Here is a 24,390-nt window from a genome sequence, read left to right on the forward strand (position 1 = left end):
CAGCACAGTCCAAACCTGGGGTGAGTCTTTAAATGTAAACTCTGGGAAACCTTTACCTTTTCGAAACAGAGTGCTTTTTCTGCTGTGCCCACATCTTTGTGGGAGGCCTTTTCTCTCTCTCTCTGTCGGAGTCCAGAACATCCCTTTGGCTGCTCTGGATGCCTCGAGACTCTGGCAGGGGGCTCAGGGATCTTGGCAACAAGTCAAAAACACCTGTGGCTTTGATTTTTGCCTATGGGAGAGGCTGCCAACCTTATATGAGGAATTAAAAGCCAAGAGGGTTCGAGTAGTGTAATAAGAGAATTGGCACAGGGTGAAAAAGTAGAATTTTGGGTTTTTTTAGAATGTAATTCAGGGGTACAGGATGGAGGAATCTGGGCGTGCCTTAGCCTTTTCTTCTTTCTTCTTGTCCTCCATGTCTTGCTGTGATGGTGACACTTTTCTGTTGGTCTATGATGGGGACACACTGTCCAACACAGATTTTAGGTATTGGTATGGGAGCTGTAAACATGGTACATGTAATTTTGGGTATATAATGTGGGAGACGCCTGGGGCTCGCAGCAGACTGCCATGGCTTCTGTACTAGATGGACCTCGGCAGGTCAGAGAGAAACTGTTATAGATAAGGAGAAATAAACAACCTTGAAAACTCAGCTTCATGCATTCCAGACCTTTTCTTTGGCTGCCGGGCTAGGGAAAAAGGACTTTCACACTGTTGGGGTCTTGCCAACCCGACCCTGACATCTCTCTATTTTTTTTTTTTATTTTTTTTTTTTAATCTTTATTTTATTTTTTTGAAAACCAGTAGGGAATGCTGACAGGTTAGGATCCCTGTCCCAGGCAGGCAGATGGTGGGACCCACTTCCCTTTCACTGGGGGAAGGCAGTGGCTGTCCAGGTGGTCTTTCTTTGGGCAGCCCAGCAGGAGCTGAGCATCTGAAAACAGGGGAGCTCATTGCAGGGCTTCCATTTCCTACACTGGGCTTTGCCTAGCAAGGGAGTTGGTAAAAGCTCTGCCTCTACTGAAAACTCCCTGCTGTGACTGAAATAGATCTGGGGTCCCTGATGTGAGTGGTGAGAACAGAAGGATCTTAAAAAACAAAAGAAAATGCCCACCAAACCCCAAATGTGTGTATCTGGAGCAGTTTTGTTGTGTTTGAGCTGGGAGTGCTGCAGACCATCCATCCCCCCAGGAGTCAGGAGGTGAGATCATCCCTTGCTGCTCTCTGCATACTGAAAATATTATCTGCTCTTCCCAAAGGGGCAAAATTCACCATTTGAGTCTAGCCAAGTCGCAAAAGAAAAAATTCCAGTCATGTTATTAAAGGCACTTATCTTTTATTATTGCCCAGTTTATTTCACCTTTCACATGTTTCAAAGTTCTGTTTCTTTCAAAACAAAACCAAAGCCAAACCCACTCCCCCTCTAAAATCACGAAAGCCCTGTGAATATAACCATTTGAGATGGAACCCTGTAACTGCAGTGGCAGAGAGCAAAGATGCACTGGTGGGTGTGCTCCTCCCAGGCACAGAGCCTGCTCTGGCCCCTGGGCCTGGCAGAGGGGACAGGGAGCAGCCCCCAGGGCACTCCAGCCTGGCATGGGCAGTGCCCAGAACATGGCAGGAAGCAGCCTCGGAGTGGTAAAATAAAGGACTTAAATCTCCAGGATTGCTCAGTTGTCAGAGGGGGAGTAGAAAGGTATTGGGGTACCAGCAGCATCTTCCATTCAGCAGAATAACCAGCAAGGAAAGGAAGTGAGCAGCAGTAAAAGATGTGACTGTTAAATTACAGGTTAAACAAGAATCTCTTCCTTCCTGCCCCAGGATCACTCCTGGCTTTCTGCCCGCACTGCCTGCTGAGAAAATGCCCATTGCTGCCTCTCTGCCACAGAACCAGATCAGATCAGGCAGCTCCTTTCCTTCTGCCACTGAGAGCTCTTCTCAGGAAAAACAGGTGATAAATAACCTTTGTGACAGGCAGAGGTATAAATGCAGGGAAGTCATGAAATAGGTGCAGCAATGCAGAGGAGCTGTGTGAGCCATGTGGGGTGTGCAGGATGGTGTGCTGGGGACATGGTGCAGAGCCTCTGCTGTGGCACTGAGAACAGCTGGTCCTTTGGTCCCTGGCAGTGCAAGGTGACTTTTGGGGGAAATGTGGTGCTTCTGGAGCCTGTTTTTATACAGCCACACAGAGCAAGGGTTTTAACTGTGTGCTGTGAAACCCACAGGGCTAAAGACTTACAGAATTGCTCTTGCAATTTGGAGGCTGATGGAAGTCAGGCCTGAAATATCTGTGCCAGATTTTTACTGAACCAAAGCAGGGAGCCTGGCTGGAAAGTCAAGGGCCAGAAAGGTAGAATTAGAGAGTGCTCGCCTTGGTAGGAAAATGTCAGCAGGCAGAAGTGGGATTTTGAAGTTAGCAAAGCAAAGCTGCTGGCAGACTGTGCCAGGGTTTCTGATGGACAGGGTTGCAGATGCTGCAGCCTTTCAGCATGTCGAGGAATGAGGAGTGCATGGCACTGTTCCTGGCTGGGGCGGGCACTGCCCACACGGGACAGCTCACCCCTTGGAGTGATGGCTCTGAGCTTCATTCAGAAACTGAGAGATTGCTTCTACTTCAAGCTAACGATAATGAGTCACTCCCATTTTCACTTCCCCAGCAGTGCCCTCTTTTTCTGTCTTAGATAAAAATGTTTTTGAAGTATGTCATGGCTTTTTGGTAGCAGCTTTCACACTTTCCCCCCACACCTGACATTCAGCTGAACTCTCATTTTTCACTCAGCCGCCCTGGCTAACAGAGAGTTCGTTGTTAAAATGTGACAACAAAAGCAAATGGAAAGCCCCAAGCAAGAAATTTGGTGTGAGATGTTACCAGATCTTTGTGAGCATCAACATGAAAGTCAGAGGGAGCCTGGGATGTGTACCTGCACTCTGTGTGTGTGTCCTCCCTGTGCAGCCACCTCTAGTGCTGCAGCTGCTCTGCTTCCACCTGGTTGTGTAACATATCCATTTGGTGTTTTGACAGGTATCACACTGGCTGCATCCAGCTTGATCATCAATTCATAAAATCATAGAATTATTATAATGTAGGAGCTGCCAGTGCAAGATGTTTGTGCTGCCTGTGTCCTGCAGCTGCTGGGGGGTGGCGTGGCCTGACGAGGGCAGGGTGAAGTCATGCAAGTTGGGAGTCTGAGAGGTGGAGGTTCCAGCCCTTCTCACACCTGTGCCCTCTTCACCTGGCAAGCACAGTGTTGGTGTTGTCCAGCCTTGGCTCCAGAGAAATCTGGGAAATCTGAAAGGTAGAGTGTATTCTATGCTGTGAAGGTTAAATTGCACATACTCGAAAGCTGGCGGATGTGGTGAGAGGTTTTTGCAGCAAGATAAAAGCAAGCCAGGCAAGGCCTGCACTGCCTGGATAGTTATGGTCTGCCTTCCAGGCAGTGGTGGAAGAATCAGTATCTTGTTGGCAAGTGCTCGGATCCCCCTTGTCTCCCAGAGGTTGCTGAGCCCACCAGAAATACCTGTATATCACTGCTGCCTCCTCACTGCTTAATTCTTCTCTTACCTCTTCTCTGTATGAGTGGGAGAGCTTGGCCAGGTGGGTCATGAATTTTGAAGACACTCGTTCTACTAAATCAGCCTGAAAGCTCCAGATGGGAAGAGCAAAAGACAGTTAATAAACAGAACAGTAAAAACCAGTTTTCTAGCTGGGGAACTTGAGGAGGCCTCTTGTACCTTGTGCCACATATTTCAGCCCCAGCACTCCTGAATCCCTGACTGCCCTGTCTGAATGGTGAAGAACAGAAATTTCAGAGGCTCTGCTGTGAGGTTTCTGTGGGGAGGAAGCTTGGCTGCCTCAGGCAGGCACTCATGGTGTCTGTCTCTGGGCTGCCAGAGGAAGAGGCGTTACTGGAAGTTAGGTGGGTGAGCAGAGCGTGCTGGGAAGTGCTTTGTTTACAGGCTGCTTTGCATCTCCCCCACCCTTTTTGTCAGCGGTTGGTGGAGTAGAAGTGTTTTTTTCTTGCCCATCTTAAACAGCAGTTTGGTTTGTGCAGAGCTTTCACCTCTGAGGAGCTCACATCCATGCTGGTGAGGCCAGAGGTATAGAAAAAACACACTGGCAATCAGGTGATCTCTCAAATCACCTGCTATCACCCCACAAATCCTGTACTGGGGGGAGAATGTTAAAGATCTGTTGAGCTCTACTGGGGAACAATCCATCAGATCACAGAGGTGCAGATGTTATTCAGTGATGCAGGAGAGCCACCAGCAGCAGCAGGGCTGGGGAAGCAGGGTGTGACCCTTGGGCTGAGCCAGCAGCAGACAATCCATATCTGCATGCACAGCACCCTTTGCCGCTTTGATGTGTTCAAAGAAAATACAAGCGTAGAGAAGGGGAGATGAACCAACCTCCTTAGGAGGTCTTTGCAGCCAGAGCCTCTCCTCCTTTCACTCCCCATTGTGTAGTGAGCAAAGGAAAGACTCTGCTTTCAGATTTTGGTGATAACATATCAGATATCCCCATTTCTACCTGAATCTCTGGAAGCATGCTGAGAAGCCTGCATCCCCTGGGAAGCTGGCAGGGTTTTGCTGCTGTCTTGTGCACTGAACAGCCACTGCCCAGGTGGATGGAGGGCTCTGCTCAGCCACTGTCTGCAGCAGGGGGTTCCTCCTTTTGGCATTGCCTTGACAAGGAGGAGACACAAAGGCAGGGCTGGGTGTGGGAACTGTAAGGATGTTTTTGTGGCAGCAGGGTTGGGCCCAGCATGTGCAGGTGGACAACAGCTGTCCTAGGGTGACTTCATGATACTTGTATCCCCAGTCATCTGTTCTCTTTAGGCTGGATATTAAGTTCTGCACCTTTCAGACTGGTTCCAAAAGCGAAGGGGAATAAAAAAAAGTGCACCATTTGTTTGCAGAAACTGCACTTGCTGCCCTGAATTTCTTCTCACGGACTGCTGTCTGCAGCACAGACAGCAAGAAAGAACTGTCCTTTGCTTTTTAGTTAGGTTTTTTTTTAGCTAACTGAAGCACAGAAATTCCCCAGACTGTGACTTTTCCTTTTCTTGGAACTCATTGGCCCTGCTTTGGACTGCAAACCCAGAAGAACACGCAGGGCTCACACCTGTGGCCCACTGGGGCTGGGATGCTGCATTTCCAGCACAGAAGGGACTGACTGATAAGAGACTGAATGAGCCAAGCTACACCCCACCAAAAAAACTTTCTGAATTTGCCATCTCTTCAAAACGACGAGAAATTTTATTGTTTAATATTGTTCTTTTTTTATATACTTGTGAATACTTTGCTTGTTAAATAAACAGGGTTTTTTCTTCTTTTCTCCAAAGAAATCTTTCCCCGAACTAATTGGGAAAAGGGCCACTTAAATCTGCTTTCTAGAAAAACCCCCTTGGAAGTTTCGTCCCAAATTTGCCCTAAACCAAAACAAATCCAGCAGCCCAGCCTGGGGTTGGGAGGTGTGAGTGGAGTTGTGAGTGGAGGTGTGTGCATGATAAAGACCAGCTCAGGGTATGTGGTCTGAAGCTGCTGAGTGGTTTCATCTACTTTTTAGGTATTTGTGGTAAAATTACCACAGGGTAATTAGAAAATCCTAGTCCCAGATGGAGCTCACACCCACTGCTCCTGGCTTGGACAACAGGGAGCTGTTCCTCCTGGACAGGCAGCACAGCAGGTCCTCTACCACCCCATCTCCCATTTACCTCATTAAGAAACTGAATTCCATGCTAGAGACACAACTTTATTTAGGTTGATTTCTTTGGAACAGCTTTGCTACCACTTTAGACAATCCTTTACATTATAAGGTTGAACAGAATCCTAGTACAGTGTCCTTGTTCCACTGCCCTGCACCAACTCTTATTTAATTTTAATGCCATTTGACTCAAACATTTTTGATGTAAAGTTTTTCCCCAGTACAAGCAATTGCAATTTCTTCTGACCTTGGCTTGTAATGATGACCATTTTGTAGTTGTTACACTGCTGTAAAGTTCTTTAAAGCAAGCTAAATATGCCTGTTATGGGATTGTGCATTATTAGCAAATAAAAACCAGTAAAACTGTGACTTATAGAAACACCATCCTTTCTTCTTCTGCATGGTTTCACTCTGATTTTTTAAAAATTCATTGATATTTGGAATAGCCTATTTCTTTGTCACAGCTGCACAAACACCGATCCAAGGTGGGGATAAGAGACAAAACCCAAATCTTTACTAGTGCCTGTGCTTCTTTTGGGTATGGTGGGAAAATGAAAGACAGGGGATTTTTGGCAGGGGAAATCTATCACTTTATGCAAATTTGCATTAAGGCAGAGAATTGTCAGTGGCAATCTAGATCATTAGATGAGGACCTGGACTGCTGTGGTTGTCTGATTCAGAGCTGAATCATGTATCTGAATGTTTCCCTTCAGTAGAATGTCCCTCCATCCCACTCTTACAAAAAGCAAGTGAAACCCTGCTAGTGAGTCCCTGTTGAACAGAACTAATATAAAATGCGTGCTGTATGTGGTTTCTGTTAATGTGTTACATGTGGGAGCTGAATTGCAGCTTCTTCACTGGCCTCAGATTTGGACTTTGCTAGCTTGGAAGACGCTTCCTTAAATTCCTTGTTGACAAAGTAGTAACAAATGGCATCCAGGCAGCAGTTTGTGTTGGCGAGGATGGAGGCAAAGTGAACAAAGTTGTTGATGCCCTGTATTGCTGAACAGTCGGAGCTGATGGAGTCCAGGACGAAGCGGAGGAGATGCCCGAGGTAAAGAGGTAAAAAGCAGATGATGAACACAGCCATGTTTGCAGACACAATGTAGACTGCTTTCCTGGTCAGCATTTCATTGCAGCAGTCGTCATTCTTCTTTCTCCTGAGCTCTGCAATGATTTCTATGGAGCAGTAACTCAAGATGAGCAGCGGTATGAAAAACCCTGTAATAATGGCACACAATGTGATCACCGAGGGTGTCACAGAAGATTTTTCAAAGCAAAAATCATCCTCTCTTCGGTCCTCAAAGCTTTTAATGAGGGAAGTCTCACAGACGATGACTATCCAAAGGAATCCAGAGACAAAAGCTGCCTTCAGCGGCGACCTCAGTGCCTTGGATCTCAAAGGGTACTTGATTGCAAGGTACCGATCAGCAGCGATGAGGGTGATGATACCAATGCTCATAAAGCGGTTTGTGAAATAGCCACCTTCCAGAACCAAGCACCACCCATCCACCTTCAGGTGCTGGAACTGGGACAGAGTTTTGAATGGCAAGGTGAAGAGCAGCAAGCAGTCAGCCACAGCCAAGTTGACCATGTATACTCTGGTTTCTGTCCATTTGCCAAGTTTGCAACAGAACACCCACAGCGCCAACACGTTCAGCACAATGCCCAAAACCAAAACTGGGATGTAAACGCACAGCTGGAAAAGTGAAAATATTTCATAGGCTGTGATATTGCAGCTGCTGTGGTTCATTTTGGGAGTATCAAAACGTACAGTTCCTGCAAAAGGAAATTAAGCCTTTTACAAGGGAGGTTCTGGACTGAATCAGTGGTTAATTGTAATTGAGAGAGTTCAGGGCTTTGCCAGCCATGAAAACCTGATGTAGGGTACCTAGTGGGAAGAAGAGGGACAGGGACACAAGCCTGATCAGTTGTGAAGGACAGAAACACTTAGATTCTCCCTGGGTCTTGTGCAGGGAAGACGACTCCTGGAGAGTGTCAGGGAAAAGGGCTTAGGCCCTTATTTTGGCTCAGACTTGGATCAGGCAGCAGCAGATATCCTGCAGCAAGGAGTTATGTGAGCCATTGCAAACATTTGATAGTGGGAAGGGGATCCCAAAACCCAACTCTCATCCCTTCCCTTATAGCAGGGCTCATTGGAAGCCAGCCAGTGACCTCACAGCTTAAAATGTCACAGATGTGCAGCAGAAGGACAGCTGTCCTTTCCCTCAGTCCTGAGAAGTTTCTGCATCACTTCTCATTAGTGATATGAGCAATTATTAGTGTATCTCTTATTACTGTATCTCTCACTGGTTTCAGCTGCCATCAAATTCTGTACTCAGAGGGCTGCACTGAGAATCTGAGTACTGGGTCTGCTCGCTGCCTTTCAAGGATTGTCAAAGCCGCTCTTTATCTCAGAAGTGTTATAGCAATCTGCCACAATTCCAAGACAAAAGAAACTCACCTATGCCATGGCAGGAATGTGATGTGGAAGAGGTGAGCTATGTTTGGTCTAGCGGGTGGTTTGATCACCTTGGATCTAAGGGCAATATTGCTGTTTGCCCTCCAGCTTTGGAGGAGTTAATGCAGAAGCATGTTCCAGGTGCAACTGTTCATGAACAGAAGAGACCCGGGATGTCTGACATGTCTTTGGGTTTTCCCTGCAAGGGGAACGTGGCTCCATGGGGGAAGGTTCATGGGTCTCAAAAGCATCCCCAGTGAGCAAACCATAAGGCAGTGCTGCAGCATTTATGTGCATCTGTGGGTCTTGGTTAGCTTTGAAAATCATGCAGCAGAGGAATCATGCCAGGAGACCTCTGAAGAGGTGAGGGAATGTGGTACAGCAGATATCTGCAGCAGCTCTGTCTTCTGGACATGAGAAATGCGTTATGAGCCCATAAGACAGAAGGAAAGATCATAACAGAGAGACCTAGAAAAGATCTAGCAAAGGCTGAGACAGCCCTTAAGCATTCCAAAACGTGTCAGATGTGGTCAGCATCAAAATGAACATTTGAAAATATATTGGCTCCAGCCCTTTCTTTCTTCATCCCTATTCTGGTGTTCCACCATGGCCGGGGAAAGGCGATGCCTTGCAGAATGCAAATAACTGTGTCAGTAAATAGCCAGGAGAAATTACCTGTTCTCTTGCTGTCCTTGCAGAGAGTGAGTTCCTTCAGCCCAGCTGTGGAGTGCTGTGCAGGCACGACGAGCAGTGCTCCTTGCACATGACCAGTGAGGTGTCCTCTGATCACAATTTCTGGTGGCTGTGAGAGCAGCAACGCTGGCCGAGAAAGCACCCGCACTCCTCCTGAACAAAGGGCAGAGCTTCCTCTGTCATCACCATTGCTGTGGCTTGTACCACCTCCTGCTGACTGAGGAGCCTGCAATAGTCCTGCAGGGAGGTGAAAGGCTTGTCTGCCCTGCATCCCTGCAGCAGTTCCTCTGGAGGTGGAATCTCTTTGGGTTTTTCCTTTACCTTCCGTTGCCTGATGTCTCACTGGGCAATGCCTGTTGACCCTCCTCGCCCTACAGACTGTGCTTGGAGGGGACCCATTGCCCTGGAAGGTCCTGAGGTCTTCTCTCTGCCTTCCAGAGTGCCACCCCTGGGATTGGAGCAGGAATGGCTTCTGTTGTCACACTGCCTGAGCTGTGGGACAGAACAGCCCTAACAGTCCTGCAGCTGCTGGAGAGGTGAGGGCAGTGGTTTGCAGGCAGTTTTGTGATTATCATAAAGCATTTCACTCTGAATCATAGTAGTTCTCGTGTCTTCCATAGCTCTTCTCAGCTAGCAATTCTGAGAAAACGTGGCACCGTGACCCTGTGACCTGCTGGCTTTGTGACTGCTCAGTGTTTGCAGGTGCCTGTGTTCCAGGGGCTGCTCTTGGGCTCCCCACGACAGCCTATTTACCAGAAATGCTCAGACAAGTTGATCAATGAGCTTAAAGGTCCTGATATTAGCACCTTGAATTGCTGTCTTGGGCAAATGTATTTCCCCTTTCCACTTTCCAGGTCACCTTAGGGCAGCTTCCGGAGTATTTCTGCATTGTCTGCACATCGCAGACATCACATTCACACCCTTTGAAAGTAATTCCATCCTAGTGTACAGCCACAATATATTACAAACGTCTAAATTTCCAGGGACTGCTTTTGCCTTTCTTGGGGCTGCTCCTTGGTGGATGCTTACAATACTGACGTATTAGTGTGCCCAGCTCATCAATCCTCAACCAACAACATTCTTATGTCATGGTCCTTGTTGGTACTTTAGTCTTCAAAATCATCCAGATTCTGGGCTGTGCTAGTTTCATCACTGTATAGAAAACTTTGCATCATCCTCAAGTGTTGTTCACAGCCTCCTCTTGTCTGTGTCCAGGCAATCACTAGTGGTATAAACCATGAGCCATCAAAGTCATGCCTGGAGGGGCTCAGCTCATAGAACCTCTTCAGTGTGATGCTTCCTATCCACAGCTTGGTGCTGTGGTTGCCAGATGAGGGTCTCATTAGCCAAGTGAGGTCTCAAGAGAGGGAGAAGCCATGTCACAAGGCACAAAGCACCTGGCTGTGAGCAGCAGATTCACCAGCATGTGTCAAAGCTACCAGTAGGCAAAGCTAGGATAGAGTGCTGTCTGCAGAGAACTTACATGGCTCCTGCTGAGGCTTTTGGGTCTGTGCCTGATTCCTGGTCACCACAGCATCAGGATCCCCATCCTTCTCTCCACCTCGTATCTCCATCAGCCACCCTCGTCTGCAGCTGCTCACAGTCCCCTCCTTCCACGCAGTCACAGGTTTTATCAGCCCTGCCAAGGACCACTGTTGGTATTTCCCCTGCCTCTGCAGTTCCTCTGTCTCAGTCCTGCGAGTGCTGTCCCCGTGTGGCGCAGTGGAGGTGACACTTGTGCTGCGTTCTCACTTCCCTGCTGGCAGCTCTCGGGCAGGGTATTCCCGGGCCCGGCAGCACTGCAGAGCACTGGTGCCTGTACAGGCTGCACTGGTGCCTGTACAGGCTGCACTGGTGCCTGCAGCGAGCCCCAAAGGACCTTGCACTGACACCAGCATCCACCACATTGTGCCTGGAAAAGTGATTTTCTTAATGAAAGTAGCCAGTGGGGCAAAATATTCCTGTAAGGTAAGGAACCACTGGTATGGCCAGTTGACAGACAGATCGACGGGGTCCTGCCTCCTTTCCCTGCCAGAGAAAATCTCCATCTCCCCAGCATTCCTGTGTCCTGCTGGCTGCAGCTCCTGGAATGTCAGAGTGCAGAGCCTCAGGCAGGATGGGAGGGCTGCTGGTACCATCTCCACACAGGGAGAGGACACAGGGTTCTGGGCTGCCCTGCAGTGCCTCTGCCCTGTGGGGATTCTTTCCTGCCTTTCTCATAGCCAGAAGGGATGGTGCAACAGCAGATCTTGACCAAAAGAGAACTGTAGGGTTGAGAGCAAAACATGTCAGTCTTTTTTTTATCACATCAAATGGCAGTTTGAGGCTAAGTGCAGCAATCTCACACAGTGACCAGCCCTGGCTGTTGGGGCTGTTTCCCCTTTCCCCTTCCCCAGCACTGCACAGAATTGCCTGCAACAGAAAACACAGTCAGGGCTCCTGTGCTGCAACCCTCCCCACACTCCTGCAGTGATGCCTTTTGAGGGTACCTAAAAACAGAGGCCAGACAAGGGAATAAAAAGAAGTTCTATTTATTGAAGGGCCTTCAGGAACATTTAGGGCGAACGAAGCCCCCCCGGGGCTACACCCAAAAATGGACCATGGCTCACAGGTTTTCACACTTTTATAAGTTTGGGCCATTTGCATATTGGGGGTTAATCTTCCAATTCCAGCTTCAGGTAATGAAGTCATTTACCCCAAGTTTGCTCCCCCCAACTCACTTTTGTTTCCATTTCTTGGAGCCTGAGGCAGTGAGGTGTCCTTGACTGCCAGGCCTGGAGAGGAATTGCTTGTGTCTGACCAAAATGGGAAAGCAGCAGCTCACACTGTGTGTGGAGTTCAGAGTTATACACTAAAGAACTGCAGGATTACGAACACATGAAAAACATAAAAGCTAAAGTTCTAAGGCATCAGCAGCACCAGGGACCAGCTGAGTATGTATGCACACATATGTGTGCATAGAAAAGCCTGTGCTTCCCAAGAGCCTGATGCTGCTTCAGGGCTTGTGGAGTTCCCTGGAGGCTGCCGGGCTGTGCTCACCCCTGGAACAGCTGTGCTGTGCCAAGGAAACAAAACCAGAGATGCCTCCAGCACCTGAAAACAGCACCCAGCTCACAGCTCCCCAGTATGCGTCCTTCAGCCCCATGGAGCTCAAACCTCTGGTAAGAACTCGGTTTTCAGGCCTGCCCAAATGCCACACAACAGCAAAATACTGTCTAATGCCAGCCCCTCCCTTCCATACATAGAAGGGCCAAAAATGCCATATCCAATGGCTACTCACTCACTCACTCACATAAAAACAAGATTCCAAATTATTTTGTAAGATTTTCCTTGTGGTTTGTTATTTATTTTTTTTTCTCTCAAGCTGAATAGAAACAATTATTAGCATTTTTTTTCTTTTAAGGGACAGGAAAGTTGTATCTTGCAGAAATGTTGGTAAAATGCAGTGGTTCAGTCTTGCTGTTCAGGGCAGCTGTGGCTGGTCCCCACTACTATTTCCCAGACTTTTGTGCTAGGAAGTGGAAAAGATTTGGGGTTAAGGGTGTCACCATCCTCCTGGATTGCTATTGCAGTGCTGGATGGTGGCCAGCAGTTTGTTGTGGCCCAGGGTCTGAAAACTCATCTATTCCATTTACTGGGAGCACTCAGGGAGCTGAGGCTTTGTTCAGACTGAAGCAAGATGCCAGAAACCCATCCTAAACTTGACAAATAAACCAGATAATAATTTTTGTCCAAGGTAGAACATGTATCTTCAGATAATCAGAAAGTTCCTTGTTCAACTTTAGGTTCCACTGTTAAATACCCTGCTGTAAGGCAGATATTATATCTGAGTAGCAAAGTCTTTTCCACAGTCTCCAGTATAGGTTTAGCATTAAGAGTAGAGGACTATGATGTATAATGGTAATAAATAAACATTTATTTATAGATATATTACTATGACACATCTTTATTTTCACTTGCAAACGTATGGATTTTTTTTGTTTTGTTGTCATCGCATTCAGTGGAAACAGCAAAAAAATCTTCATGATGACAGAGATTGTGAAGTCAACTAATTTCCCCTTTACAATGGGAAAAAGGAACACTTATATGTGAGGCCACATGTATAAAAAGCATTGCTCTTCTGTATTTCAGAGTAGATGACCTATTTGGAGCCCATTGGAAACTGAACAAGTTCTCCATGTTAACTGGGAGAGAACATGAGCATGACTGAATCTGCAAAAATAAGCAAGCTCTTTGCTTTCTGGATTAACAGTAGGTTAACAGGTTGATATGAATCTTCATCTCTTTTTTCAAAATAATAGAAAAAAATCATAATAATCTTTTTGGAATAGGCATTCATTATAACCAATGAGATGCAAGGTCTCAGAAGGGAATCCTAGGTCCAAAAATGTTTTTGAAGGCCCTCTGTGCTGTTCCTGAAGTAGCAGTGTTTTTCCCTGCTGAACACCACTTGCCTGGATTGTAAGAGATGTCTGTCAAGAAGCCTCTTGCTTTCTGAGGGTAATTAATTGCAGCATATTTGTTGATGGGTGACACGCACACATCTCCTTAAGCAGTAGATAGTTGATAAGATCAGGCACTATTTGTCTCCCATATCTTTTCCTGTCTTTGAAAAGAGAATTTAGAAGGCAGAACGAGGGCTAAACAGTGTGCAATCGTTAAACTGGTCACATACAAACACAGGCTACTTGCTCTGCTTGCAGTGAAATATCAGTAGTGCCAGAGCATTAGAAAATACACCAGTGAAGAAAACTGGGACACGAGTTATCAGCTCAATGACCTGAGTAGTTTAATCTGTTTTTATGGCACTGTAGCTTCCACCATGTTGTCTGCCCAAGAATTGACACACAGCAGGTGGACCTGATGTCTGGATATGGGACACTTTCCGTGCTGGGAACAGTCCTTCGTGTGTTTATTTCACCAAGGTCTAGTCAGTGGTTTCAGATTGTGGTCTGAACCAGTGTCACTGCGTGGTGACAGACTTGAAGGGAACTATATGTCAGTTGTCACTAAGGAAGTTAATTGCCTCTAAGTTTACGTCAGCAGAAAATGAGCTTGCAGTCCCCGGAGGAAATTTTTTAGAGGTTTACAAGTCAGAAGACACTGAAAGTGAAGGACCATGAAGCCAACCAAGACAAGCTGTCATCAGGAGGCACCTGGAGCTGTGATGCAACGACACAAGACAGTAGTCAGAGCTGGAGTCAAGTCACTGAGGACAGCAGGACAAAATTCAAGTTAACATCAGACCCTTTGGAGGGGTTTGCCCCTTTTTGTACATATGCCTATGGCTACAATGATTGCAAACACTGTATGTGGTTCCATTGCCTGTGCCTCAAAACTTGAGCAGCATTGTGGCACTCAACACCTGCCGTGCACCTTGTTCACAGTATCACTTGATCCGTGGGTGGCTGTGACTCCTCGCCTTGGTTCATCTTGGACCTCATAAATATACACTTGGGGAACATAGAAGAAAACTCTGGAAATTCCTTGGCTGCAAAATAATAGCAGAATGCATCCAGACAGCAGTTACAATTTGCTAAGCATGCTGAGACCTTAATATAGGTTACAATTCCCGGTATCAGAGAATGGGCTCCAGCAACTTCCACTGCAAACCGCAAGAGCAGTGAGATGTGAAAAGGTGAGAAACAGATGGCAAACACACACAAATTCACAGAAACTATCTGCACAGCCTTCTGGAATAATTTTGTCTCATGAGGGCTTGTGGCCATCTTCTTTTTTAGACATCTGATGACTTGTACTGAGCAAAAAATCACAATCCCTAAGGGAATAAAATACCCCCAGATAGTGTAGAATAAAGAGGAATACCTAGGTAGAAGAGATTGTTTCCGAAAGCAGCAACCTTCCTTATCGCTACTGTGAAGTATGCGATACAAACTGGAGTAAATTATCATTGCTATCCAAAGAAAGCCACAGATAGAAGCTGATTTCAGTGGGGATCGAAGAATCTTTGCTTTTAGAGGGAACTTGATTGCAATGTACCGATCAATCGCAATCAGGGTGATGATAAAGACACTCATAGGCATGTTTGTAAAATAGATGTTTTGTATGGCTAAACACAGCTGGTCTACGGGATGTTCGTACTTGGTAAAATATAGCAGGAAAGGCAGGGTGAAGAGCAGGGAAGTGTCTGCCACGATGAGGTTGATCATGTACACCTTGGTCTCGGTCCACCTCTTGATTTTGCAGCAGAAGACCCAGAAGGCGATCGCGTTCAGTGGGATCCCCAGAGCGAGCACTGGGATGTACACAACCAGCTGGAGCACCACAATGCTACCATATGCAACTCTCGCAGTGCAGTTCTCCATGTTGGGCTGTCTCTGCAAGGAAAGAGTGCAGGCGTGAGACTGAGCTCAGTGGCAGTGTCCTGCGGCTGTACCCCCCTCTCATGGCCCTGCAGCTCCTCGTGTCCCTGCACTGCCCATGTGGGCAGCCTCTGGAGGAGTTCTGTGGCTCACCAGCGCCATCAGTCCCTCAGCCATCAAAGTTACACTGTCACTCACAGCCAGCTACCACAAAAGGCAGAACAAAACCACAAGACAGCCCTCTCTCGCCTGCCTCACCATCCCTCCAGTCCTGGTACAAACAGTTTAGGTCATAGCAAAGCAGAATGACATTTTTTGTTGTTACCTTTGCTTCTGCTGTTGTTGTCAGAGCCACTGGCTTTAGGACAGTCCACACCAGAGCTGGGCAGCACTCCCCATCTGCCCAGGGCAGCATTCCCCCTTTGCCCTCTATGGCCCTTGCTTTCCTGCTGAAGCCACCCCATGGGTTTGCTCTCGGTCTTGACAGACCTGAGAACATCCTCAGGGCTTGAGCCCTTCCAGCCCAGCGGCTTTGCTCCCAGGGGCAGTGGGAACGCTGCTGTAGGCTGCTGGGTGGGTGGGTGCCTCCTGTGGGCAGGATTTGTGCCCCAAACACAAATCCATTCCTCTGCTGGGGAGGAACAGCTCAGCAGGGGTACCAGCAGCCCTAGCAGATAACAGGCCCCCAGAGAAAGAAGGGAAAGTGAGCAAATGAGCACATGTACCTGATCTCAGCCTTCAAAGGTACGAAACAAAAATTTTGCTAGGGCAGAAAACATGAATCTGAGAATTTAGACTATCTCCTTCTCTTCCTTTAAATATTCTCAGGGCATTTGCCACCAGCAAAGAGGATGAATCTGACTTTGTGTGCAGCTCATATAGGAAGTGTTTGAAATGAGCCAGGCATGGAAAGTGCCCAAGTTTCTACAATCTCTTACCAATACATTGCCTTATAAGTCAGCAGCTTCTAAACATCAACATGCAAATTATAGTGAAAATAGATTATTGCATTAAGTGAACTGTTTCTAGTGTCCAAGACTGGGAGACAGACCTGGCAACCCCAGAGGGAAAGCACACCACCTGCCCTAGCACCAGAACTGGTATGGCAGTACTGAACCCCAGGCGTACAGTCATTTTTAGGGTGGAATTCATGGAGGAACTAACATACAGCTGGTGTCCTGGTGCTCTTGGGCTTTCAGCCTCATAAGTTTGGGCCACTCTGTGGTTTCATCCCACGCTGAAGCTGTTCCCTGGCAACCTGTTGTGGTCACCTTGCAGTGAAAAAGCCACTCTGCCTGCGTATCAGTGGCCTGAGGAACAGCTGAGCCTTCTGGGCTGGACAAGCCAGCCCCGCCGAACCGCCATGCAAGCACAGAGCTGGTGGCAGCTCCGAGGCCGTGTGCCTGGGGCCAGCTGTCCCCACGCTCCAGGGAGCACGAATGGGAACCTGCAGTGAGGGGCAGAGACCCCTGAGCGGGATGTGGCTGCAGAACAGAGGCAGAGCAGCTGTGGAAGCAGGAGGAAACCCGGGCACCGGGCTGGCTGCTGGCAAGCAGGAGGGGAGAAGCACCCCCCGAAGGGCCGAGCAGGGCACGCTGCCACGCAGCGCTGTGGGACAGGGAAGAGCCTTTACCTGCTCCGTGTGAGGCCGCGGGCGGGCCGGCTCCTCAGACAGGCCGCGGGGCAGGGCAGGGGATCCGTGCTGGCCGTGGTGTCAGTGCCGTCCCCGGGCTGTGACAGCCCGGCAGTGCTGAGCCCCGCAGTGAACTCGTGCGAGCACCGGTGCTTCATTTATGCCCGATTTCCTCCGGCTGGAGTCTCTGGTGCCCTCTGTTGTCCCACGGCCGGCAGCTCCAAGCTCCGCCGTCAGTCTTTCCGCCCACAGGGCGCTCCCCCTCCTCGCCTCACAACCCGGCAATTAAAATTTCATCTTTCCAGTGGTGGGAAAACAATTTCTGAGATAAAACCCATAATGGTTGCAAAGTGCCCTTCTGGCAGCAGAAGGTTCCCCAGGGAGGCTGGGCAGCCTGTGCTGCGGTGGCAGAGGGTGCCCCGGGCGGGGACAGGGACCTTTCCGAGGGGACAGTCGGTACCTGTGCACCCGGGGACCCGGGTCTGCTGTCCCCTGCACGGTGGCAGATGTTACGGGCTGGCTCACCCTCTGCACGGCAGCCAGGAGTGTAACTCTGCCCATCAGCGCCGCTGGGAAGCCAGGTAATGACAGTCACTGCCACCAGTGTGGCATTGAGGTGCTGCAACTTTTAGGAGCTGCCCAGTGGTGTTTCACAGACATTTGGATGGTTTTTGCTGCCCACTGGCTACAGCAGTTGCAATCCCATCTCTCTGAGACAGACTGACTCCCTCAGGATTTGTCCCGTTAATTCTTGTCTTTGGAGCTGTCATGGTTTGACACTGGCCAAATGCCAAGCACCCACAAGAGCTGCTCACTCACCCTCCCCTGCCACAGCTGGGCAGAGGGGAGGAAAATTTAACAAAGAGCTCCTAAGTTGAGATAAGGATAGGGAGAAAACGCTCCAAGACTGGGAGAAAATGCTCCAAGATTGGGAGAAAACACTCCAAGGCAAAACAGGTTCATCTTAGAGATACAAAGTGAGTTTATCACTAACAAAATTAGAGGAGGATAATAAGAAGTAAAGTAAGCCCTTAAAACATCTCTTCTTCTCCCAACCCCTCCCTCCTTCTCACCAACAGTGCAGGAAGTGGGAATTTTGGTCAGTTCATCACCGAGATTTTCTTCCACTGCTCTGGAAAAGGAGTCCTTCCCCTGTGAGGCCGTGGCGTCCCTCCCACAGGAGACAGTTCTCCATGAACTTCTCCAGAGTTGGATCCACTCTCATGAGCAGCAGTTCTCCCAAACTTCCTGCTATGTGAGTCTCTCCCACGGGAGACAGTCTTCCCAAAACTGCTGCAGTGTGGGTCACTCATCCACGGGGTGAAGTCCTCCAAGGACAGGCTGCTCCAGCCTGGAAGCATTGAGTCTTCCACTGGATCACAGCCTCCTCCAGGCATCTACCCGCTCCGGCATGGGCACCTTCCCCACGGGTGTGGGGGAATCTCTGCATCCCCCGTGGATCTCTGGATCCCCAGGGGCTGCAAGTGGATTTCTGCATCCCCTCTGGATCCCATGGGCTGTGGGTGGATCTCTGCATCCCCCATGGATCTCTGCATCCCCCGTGGATCCCATGGGCTATGGATGGATCTCTGCATCCTCCATGGATCCCCACGGCTGAGGGTGGATCTCTGAATCCCCTGTGAATCCACAGGCTGTGAGTGGATCTCTGCATCCCCCGTGGATCCCCAGGGGCTGCAGGGGCACAGCTGTCTCACCATGCTCTCACCACGGCTGCAGAGGAGTCTCAGCTCTGGCCCCTGGAGCACCTCCTGCCTCTCCTTCCCTACTGACCTCAGTGTCTCCACGTTGTTTCCCTCACATGTTCTCACCTCCTCCTCTTCTCTGGCTAGAAAAAGCTGTATCCCCCTTTATTTTGATTTTCTTCTTAAATCTGTTACCACAGAGGTGTTACCACCCTCTCTCATTGGCCCAGCCTTGGCCAGCAGCACATCCATCCTCAGAGCCATCAGGGACTGGCCCTGCCAGACACAGTGGAAGCTTCCAGCAGCTTCTCACAGGAGCCACCTCTGTGGACCCCCTGCTACCAAAAACCAGGCCCTAGAAAACCAACACAGGAGCTCATGCTCTCAAAGGTGACAGCAGCAGATGGGGAACCGGCTGTGGATTCACTGAGGGCAGGCACAGGTCACAGGGGAAGATGTGTTTGTGGGCAGGAAAGACTCCCACACAGTGTGTGGCAGAACACTGACTATTGCTGGGGCAGAACTCAGTGCCGTTTTGGGGGGTTTTAGCATTTAGAAAGAAAAAATGCCCAGTTCTAGACAGCATTTATCCACTTCCTCTCTCCCCTGACTTTTCTAGGCTGCTGACTCGTGGAAAAACACACTTAGGTGATGGAAATGTTAGGGGTGTCAGTGTGGGCAGGCTGTGGAAGCCCAGCTGGGTTCAGCTGGGGGTACTCTGAGCGCAAGCTGTGGTGGCCCTGGGGGTTGGCCTGGTGCCACAACACAAACCAGGGCAGGGCAGTGCGAGGATGGCAAATGCCAGGGCAGCAGTGAAATGGCTTTCAGTGTGTGGGAGGAGGAGCCCTGCAGGAATGGCTGTTCTGAGGAGCTGTCTCTGGGCCAGGGCTCAGCAGGGCAGCTGGAGGGAGCTGGCAGGAGGACTCAGCTCTGAAATCTGGACTTTGTGCCATTATGGCATTGGACAAGTGTTGCTTTCATCCCAGAAGTGTTCCTTCACACCTGTCTGACCTGTTGAGTTGAAGAGAAGGAGGTCAGAACATCCTAGGCTGTTTTGTAGGGACAAGTTCTTAATAATACGCCAGAACCATCTGAACAACCACCCAACCCAGGCTGCCAAAGGAATGGGGTGAATATAAACTGGACTAATTTAATAATGGAAACAACTTGAAATACGCGAGGTATAATATGATATATACATTGTACATGTTGGCAAGAAGGATCAGTAGATTTTAGCTGCAGAAGGAACTTAAAGAGGTACATGGCTCACCTGTCTTCCTGTAACAGTAACAAGTAGGTGCTGGAGGGTGGAATGGAGGCATGTTAACATCAACTGATTAAATACACACTTTTACACATCCCTGTGACCTATTTCTTTAATGGAAACATAGAGCATAAATTTATAAACCTAACAAAGGACTTGCTAGAGAAAAAGAGCAAAACTTATCCCAATAGCCCTGAAGCTGTATTTCCTCTTTATGTTGCAGATGTTGAGTTTTGTTACCCTTTTTCCTTTAGCATGTCTGTATCTGCAAGGGGTGGGTTGCCTCTGGTTTTTGAGTGCTGGCTTTGGGATGTAGAAAGGCTTCCTGGAACTCCTTAGTGACAAAGTAATAGCAGACACTATCGAGGCAGCAGTTGGACGTGGCAATGCACCTCATCACGGAGGAAAGATTCTTCATGACACAGAGCAGGAAACAGGTAGATCCAACCCTCTCCATGATGAACCTGGCAAGTAGCCCCAGGTAGGCTGGCAGAAAACATATCAGAAATACAATCAGATTTGCATAAATAATGTGTACGGCTTTCTGGATCGATTTCTCCTCTGGTGAATTCATGTTCAGATGTTTCTTGAGGTTCCTGATGACTTCCACAGAGCAGAAGGTCAAGATTGCTAATGGGAGAGTGAAAACAAAGAAAATGGCCAGCAGGCTGAGAGCAGCAGGCGTGGGGGTGTAGGTCTGGAAGCAGAGAGCTGCGTGTTTGTGCCAGAGCTGGATGATGGCACTGACTATCACCAAGACCCACAGGAGCCCACAGAGCAGGGCAGCCTTTGATGGGGACCTGAAGGTCCTGGCTTTCAAAGGGTGCTTTATGGCAATGTATCGATCAATGGAGATGAATGAAATGATGTAGATGCTCACTAACATGTTGATAAAATACATTGTCTCTGTAAACTGACAGAGCTCCCCTCGGGCTGACTTATTCCAGAGCAAATAAACCATGGAAGGCAAGGTGCAGATGACAGAGAAATCTGCAAATACTAAATTCATTACATACACCTTGGTTTCTGTCCACTTCTTCATCTTGCAGGAGAACACCCAGAAGGCAAGGACATTAAATAGTGCTCCAAAAAAGAAAATGAGGCTATACAGAGCAAATTCAATGAGGCGAACATGGGGATGCAGTTCTAGACTTGTGGTGCTGCAGTTGTTGGACACATTCATTGTCCTGAGTTACAGATGTTGTACAATGTTCTGAGACCTGAAATAGGAAAAGACATGGCATGACCTCTTAGTAGCTGTAAAAAAAGCACATATAAGTACATATGTCCTTTGTTAAAAATGTGAATTTGAGCTTTACAGAGCTGTCTTAGTCAGCCTGTGTCATCCTTTGGCATCCCTTGCCAAGCTTTGTTTACATTCACTCAGTTTATGAGTGTCTCAGGGTACATTTCCAGGAGGACATGGCAGACAGCCTTTATTAAATAGGGAGACCTTGAAGTGTGTGAGGGCAGGAGGCAACATGACACTCAGAAGAGCCCCCATAGGTAGTGGGCACATCCTGTGACAATGTGAACACCAATTCCTTAAGCCAGGCTGTGCAGATTATGTAAAATTACCCTTAGCTTGGTGTTTAAACTAGGGAGGGATTGCAGTAAAACTAAAGCCCAGCACAACCCATGAGCGAAAGCTCTTCTCTCAGTTCTACTGGTTTTGGATTCAGATCAGGGGGGAAGGGCTGGGAGTGCATAGCAGATGTCACTTGATAGAAATCCTCTTACTCTGGCTCTAATTGGGAAGGTTTCTGAGCCTTTGCGCTGCCTTGTGAACCTGGAGATCCTTCATTCCTGCTCTCCCAAGGAAACCCTAAGGGAGAGAGTGACGTATGCTGCTCTCCACTTCACCAGGAAGGGAATGTGGTATGGAAGGATTAACCTGATTTTAAGCGCGTTTGTTCCAGGAGAGAGTATGAGTCTGCAGATGCAAAGCAGAAGGCCACATCTGGAAGAGGGAGCACCACTGCAGAACAAGGATCTTGCTGTTAAGGGCTGAATTTGATGGCTCCAGGCAGGCAGCCAGCCACCCTCAGAAATCCATGTTGTGAGTAGTAGCTGTTGAGCCTCTGTCACACTGGCTGCAAGATGCTTTGCAAGAATATTAGTTGTGTGAAGAGTGACACAGAGTGACACAGAGTGGGCTGATAAAAATCATCTTTCAGCAGAGCCCTTCCTGTGCAAAGTGGTTTCATGTGACAAGCACATGGAAAAATTCTCTGAACCGGTGATTCTCAGTATCTGTCACTTCTGCTTGCATCTAAGTTCATTTCAGAAAAAAACAAACAAACAACAAAAAAAAAAAACCCTTTTCAATGTAAAATAAGTTTTTTACAGAGTGAAGTGGGGAGGGATCTGGTGAAATCTTGTAGCTTTCAGAGACCTGGGAAGGGACACCACCTCTGCCTGGTTAAGCAGTTATGTGCCTCCACCAGCAATGCAGACCTTGTGGCCAGTGTGTGAGGGCACTGCCTGCAAATCAAAATTCAGTTCTGAAGTGACTAAAAAATACACAAATAACTCCGTTTCTGGAGGGATGTGTAAGTGTCTTGGGCAATAGCAGAGACTAATGTGATTGTGGCACAATTCTTGTATGCTCAGGCCTGGATTTCCCAACAGAGGCTTGCTGCTCACTGCCTGTACCCTGCAGGAAAGGGGACTCTTGTCCCCTGAGGAAAACCTCTCTGCACTATGGACAGCAGGGAACTGTCACTGGTTATGGTCACTGGTTATGGCACAAGGCAGAAGTCTGACAGCTGCACTGGTGCCCAGTTTCTTTTCACTGCCGTGGGATGCAGTGCCTGCAGCAGTGCTGGTCTGCAGTGCCTGCAGCAGTGCTGGTCTGCAGTGCCTGCAGCAGCCTCTGCAGAGGTGCAGCACAGGCAAACCACAGTGCAAAGGGCTCTGGCCAGCACTGCCTCCAGAGCTGGAGACCTGGCCCAGTACAGTTCCCAGAAGCAGGGCTCACAAGTGCTCCAGGCCACAAGGCAGTCCAGAGGCTGGGAGGAGGATGGAGGAAATGAGTAGAGGGTTTAAAAGAGGCCAAAAAGCACTGATACAGTATGAATGAGCAAAAAAAAAAAAAATCTTTAAAGAGATGCAGATTGACCAGCTAGCATATCCTGTGGCTGCTGGAAATGCTTCATGTGGGGTAGATGAAATGCCTGCAGCATCAGAGGGGCTAGGCAGCAACTTAAAACTGTGACAAAAGGATGGAGACAGCTGTGAAACAGCATCTTGCTGCTGCTGGAAGACCAGCAATAGGCTGGGGCTCAACAAACAAGGTCACCAGTACTGTGTAGGGTGTCCTGCTGTCCCCACCATAGGCTGGGGAGAGCTGGTCAGCAGCTGTCCCCCAGCACAGAAGCTGGTGACCATCTGGGGAGCAAGGCCCAGGCTGGGCTGGTTTCCTCCAGCAGCTCAAGAAGGAGGAGGCTTCTGCCAGACTCTGAACAGAGAGGCTGGAGGAAGAGATGCAGGGCAGAAGCTGAAGGCATAGGGGATGTTGCAGCAGCACTGTGGTGGCTGCATCCAGTGTTTTTCCAGTAGGAAAGCAGCTGTACTGAAGGGGGAGTCTTGCATGGAAATTGTCCTCCTTCCTTCTGGGGAGAGCTCCAAAGTGAGCAGACACCAAGGGCTGAAGGGTGAATATGGTGGGTGAAATAAAGGGTGAATATGATGCATGAAGTGGCTAAGGACAGCATGGGAGCCCTGGTGCATGAGGGAAGGAACCTGGAACTGAGCAGAGGGAGAGCAAGAAGGAAAATGGGGGTGAAGTCAGGTACAGCACAGTATCTTGTGCATTAGCTGCCCTCAGACCTGCCACCTCCATGGCAACAGCCCTGTCACCAACCGTCCTATAAATGGAATGGGTGGCTCTCAGCAAGTACTCAGTGAAGATGCAGCACAGATGTGAGAAAAGACCTGGGCAGGACAGTACGTCCCAGAGATTTAATGTACCCACAGCACTGCTGGCCTGCTCTGGGCAGGAGCTGGGCTGGGGGGAAGCATGGCTAGAAAGAGTGAGCAGCAAACTGTCCCCATGGCAGAGTAGACCGAGGTGAGGGCCCTGCCATGGTGCTGAAGTGAAGAGCTTTTCCCCTCTGTTTCCAAATAGCATAAAGAAATCTGCAAACTGCCTGCTCCAGCCTTGCTGCTGTTGTTCACACCTCTCTCAATTGCAAGGATCTAAGGCACAACAGTTTGTTCTCTTCTTTTTTGAAACTTGTGTTCTTTCAGGCTCATCTATCACTGCATCCCTTGAAAACTGTAATGTGGTCACCCTAAACATGATCTGCTTTGATAGATGCTAGAAGGGGTTCTCTTAGACAAAAAAAAAATCTCTTAGAATCACTCATTTCCCAAATTAGGATGAATTAACTTCCAGTTCTCAGCTGCTGTGATATTCTAGGTAAAGTACCCAGAGAATACCTTGTTAAGAACAGAAACTGAAAGGCTCAGAGATAACAACCTACCCCAGGGACTCCTGCCTCGCAGGGCCCTCGCTGCCCAGCAGAAACCATGCTCAAAGCCTCCTCTGCCTCCCCCCAGGCACAGCAGGACCCTGCTCAGCAGTTCTCAGCCAGCAAGAGAGGAG

The 24,390-nt window shown here is 48.6% G+C and overlaps 3 protein-coding genes and 1 long non-coding RNA gene across 5 annotated transcripts; all 4 read right to left on the reverse strand.

Moving 5' to 3' along the window:
* Window positions 1-1,355: 1,355 nt before the first annotated feature.
* Window positions 1,356-3,897, reverse strand: LOC128793000 (uncharacterized). The gene is made up of 3 exons (XR_008432629.1): window positions 3,733-3,897; window positions 3,563-3,644; window positions 1,356-3,289 (listed from the first exon to the last, which is right to left on the reverse strand). It is a non-coding gene; the product is annotated as an uncharacterized LOC128793000 (long non-coding RNA).
* A 1,913-nt stretch (window positions 3,898-5,810) lies between these two features.
* LOC128793019 (G-protein coupled receptor 35-like) lies at window positions 5,811-7,490 on the reverse strand. Its single transcript, XM_053951963.1, has one exon. The coding sequence runs from the start codon at window positions 7,455-7,457 to the stop codon at window positions 6,522-6,524; it is 936 nt and encodes a 311-aa protein (XP_053807938.1). The 5' UTR covers window positions 7,458-7,490; the 3' UTR covers window positions 5,811-6,521.
* A 4,706-nt stretch (window positions 7,491-12,196) lies between these two features.
* Window positions 12,197-17,242, reverse strand: LOC128792878 (G-protein coupled receptor 35-like). Of its 2 annotated transcripts, none has more exons than XM_053951756.1 (2): window positions 16,815-17,242; window positions 12,197-15,196 (listed from the first exon to the last, which is right to left on the reverse strand). In XM_053951756.1, exon 2 carries the CDS (start codon window positions 15,182-15,184, stop codon window positions 14,240-14,242), a length of 945 nt encoding a protein of 314 aa, XP_053807731.1. In that variant the 5' UTR covers window positions 15,185-15,196; window positions 16,815-17,242; the 3' UTR covers window positions 12,197-14,239. The 2 variants fall into 2 exon arrangements, with proteins under 2 accessions (XP_053807731.1, XP_053807732.1); XM_053951757.1 differs by lacking the exon at window positions 16,815-17,242 and adding an exon at window positions 16,350-16,431.
* A 2,789-nt stretch (window positions 17,243-20,031) lies between these two features.
* On the reverse strand, window positions 20,032-20,964 carry LOC128792879 (G-protein coupled receptor 35-like). Its single transcript, XM_053951758.1, has one exon. The coding sequence runs from the start codon at window positions 20,962-20,964 to the stop codon at window positions 20,032-20,034; it is 933 nt and encodes a 310-aa protein (XP_053807733.1).
* Between the last annotated feature and the right edge of the window lie 3,426 nt (window positions 20,965-24,390).

Source organism: Vidua chalybeata, chromosome 10 (genome assembly GCF_026979565.1).
Source record: "Vidua chalybeata isolate OUT-0048 chromosome 10, bVidCha1 merged haplotype, whole genome shotgun sequence".
NCBI lineage: Eukaryota > Metazoa > Chordata > Aves > Passeriformes > Viduidae > Vidua > Vidua chalybeata.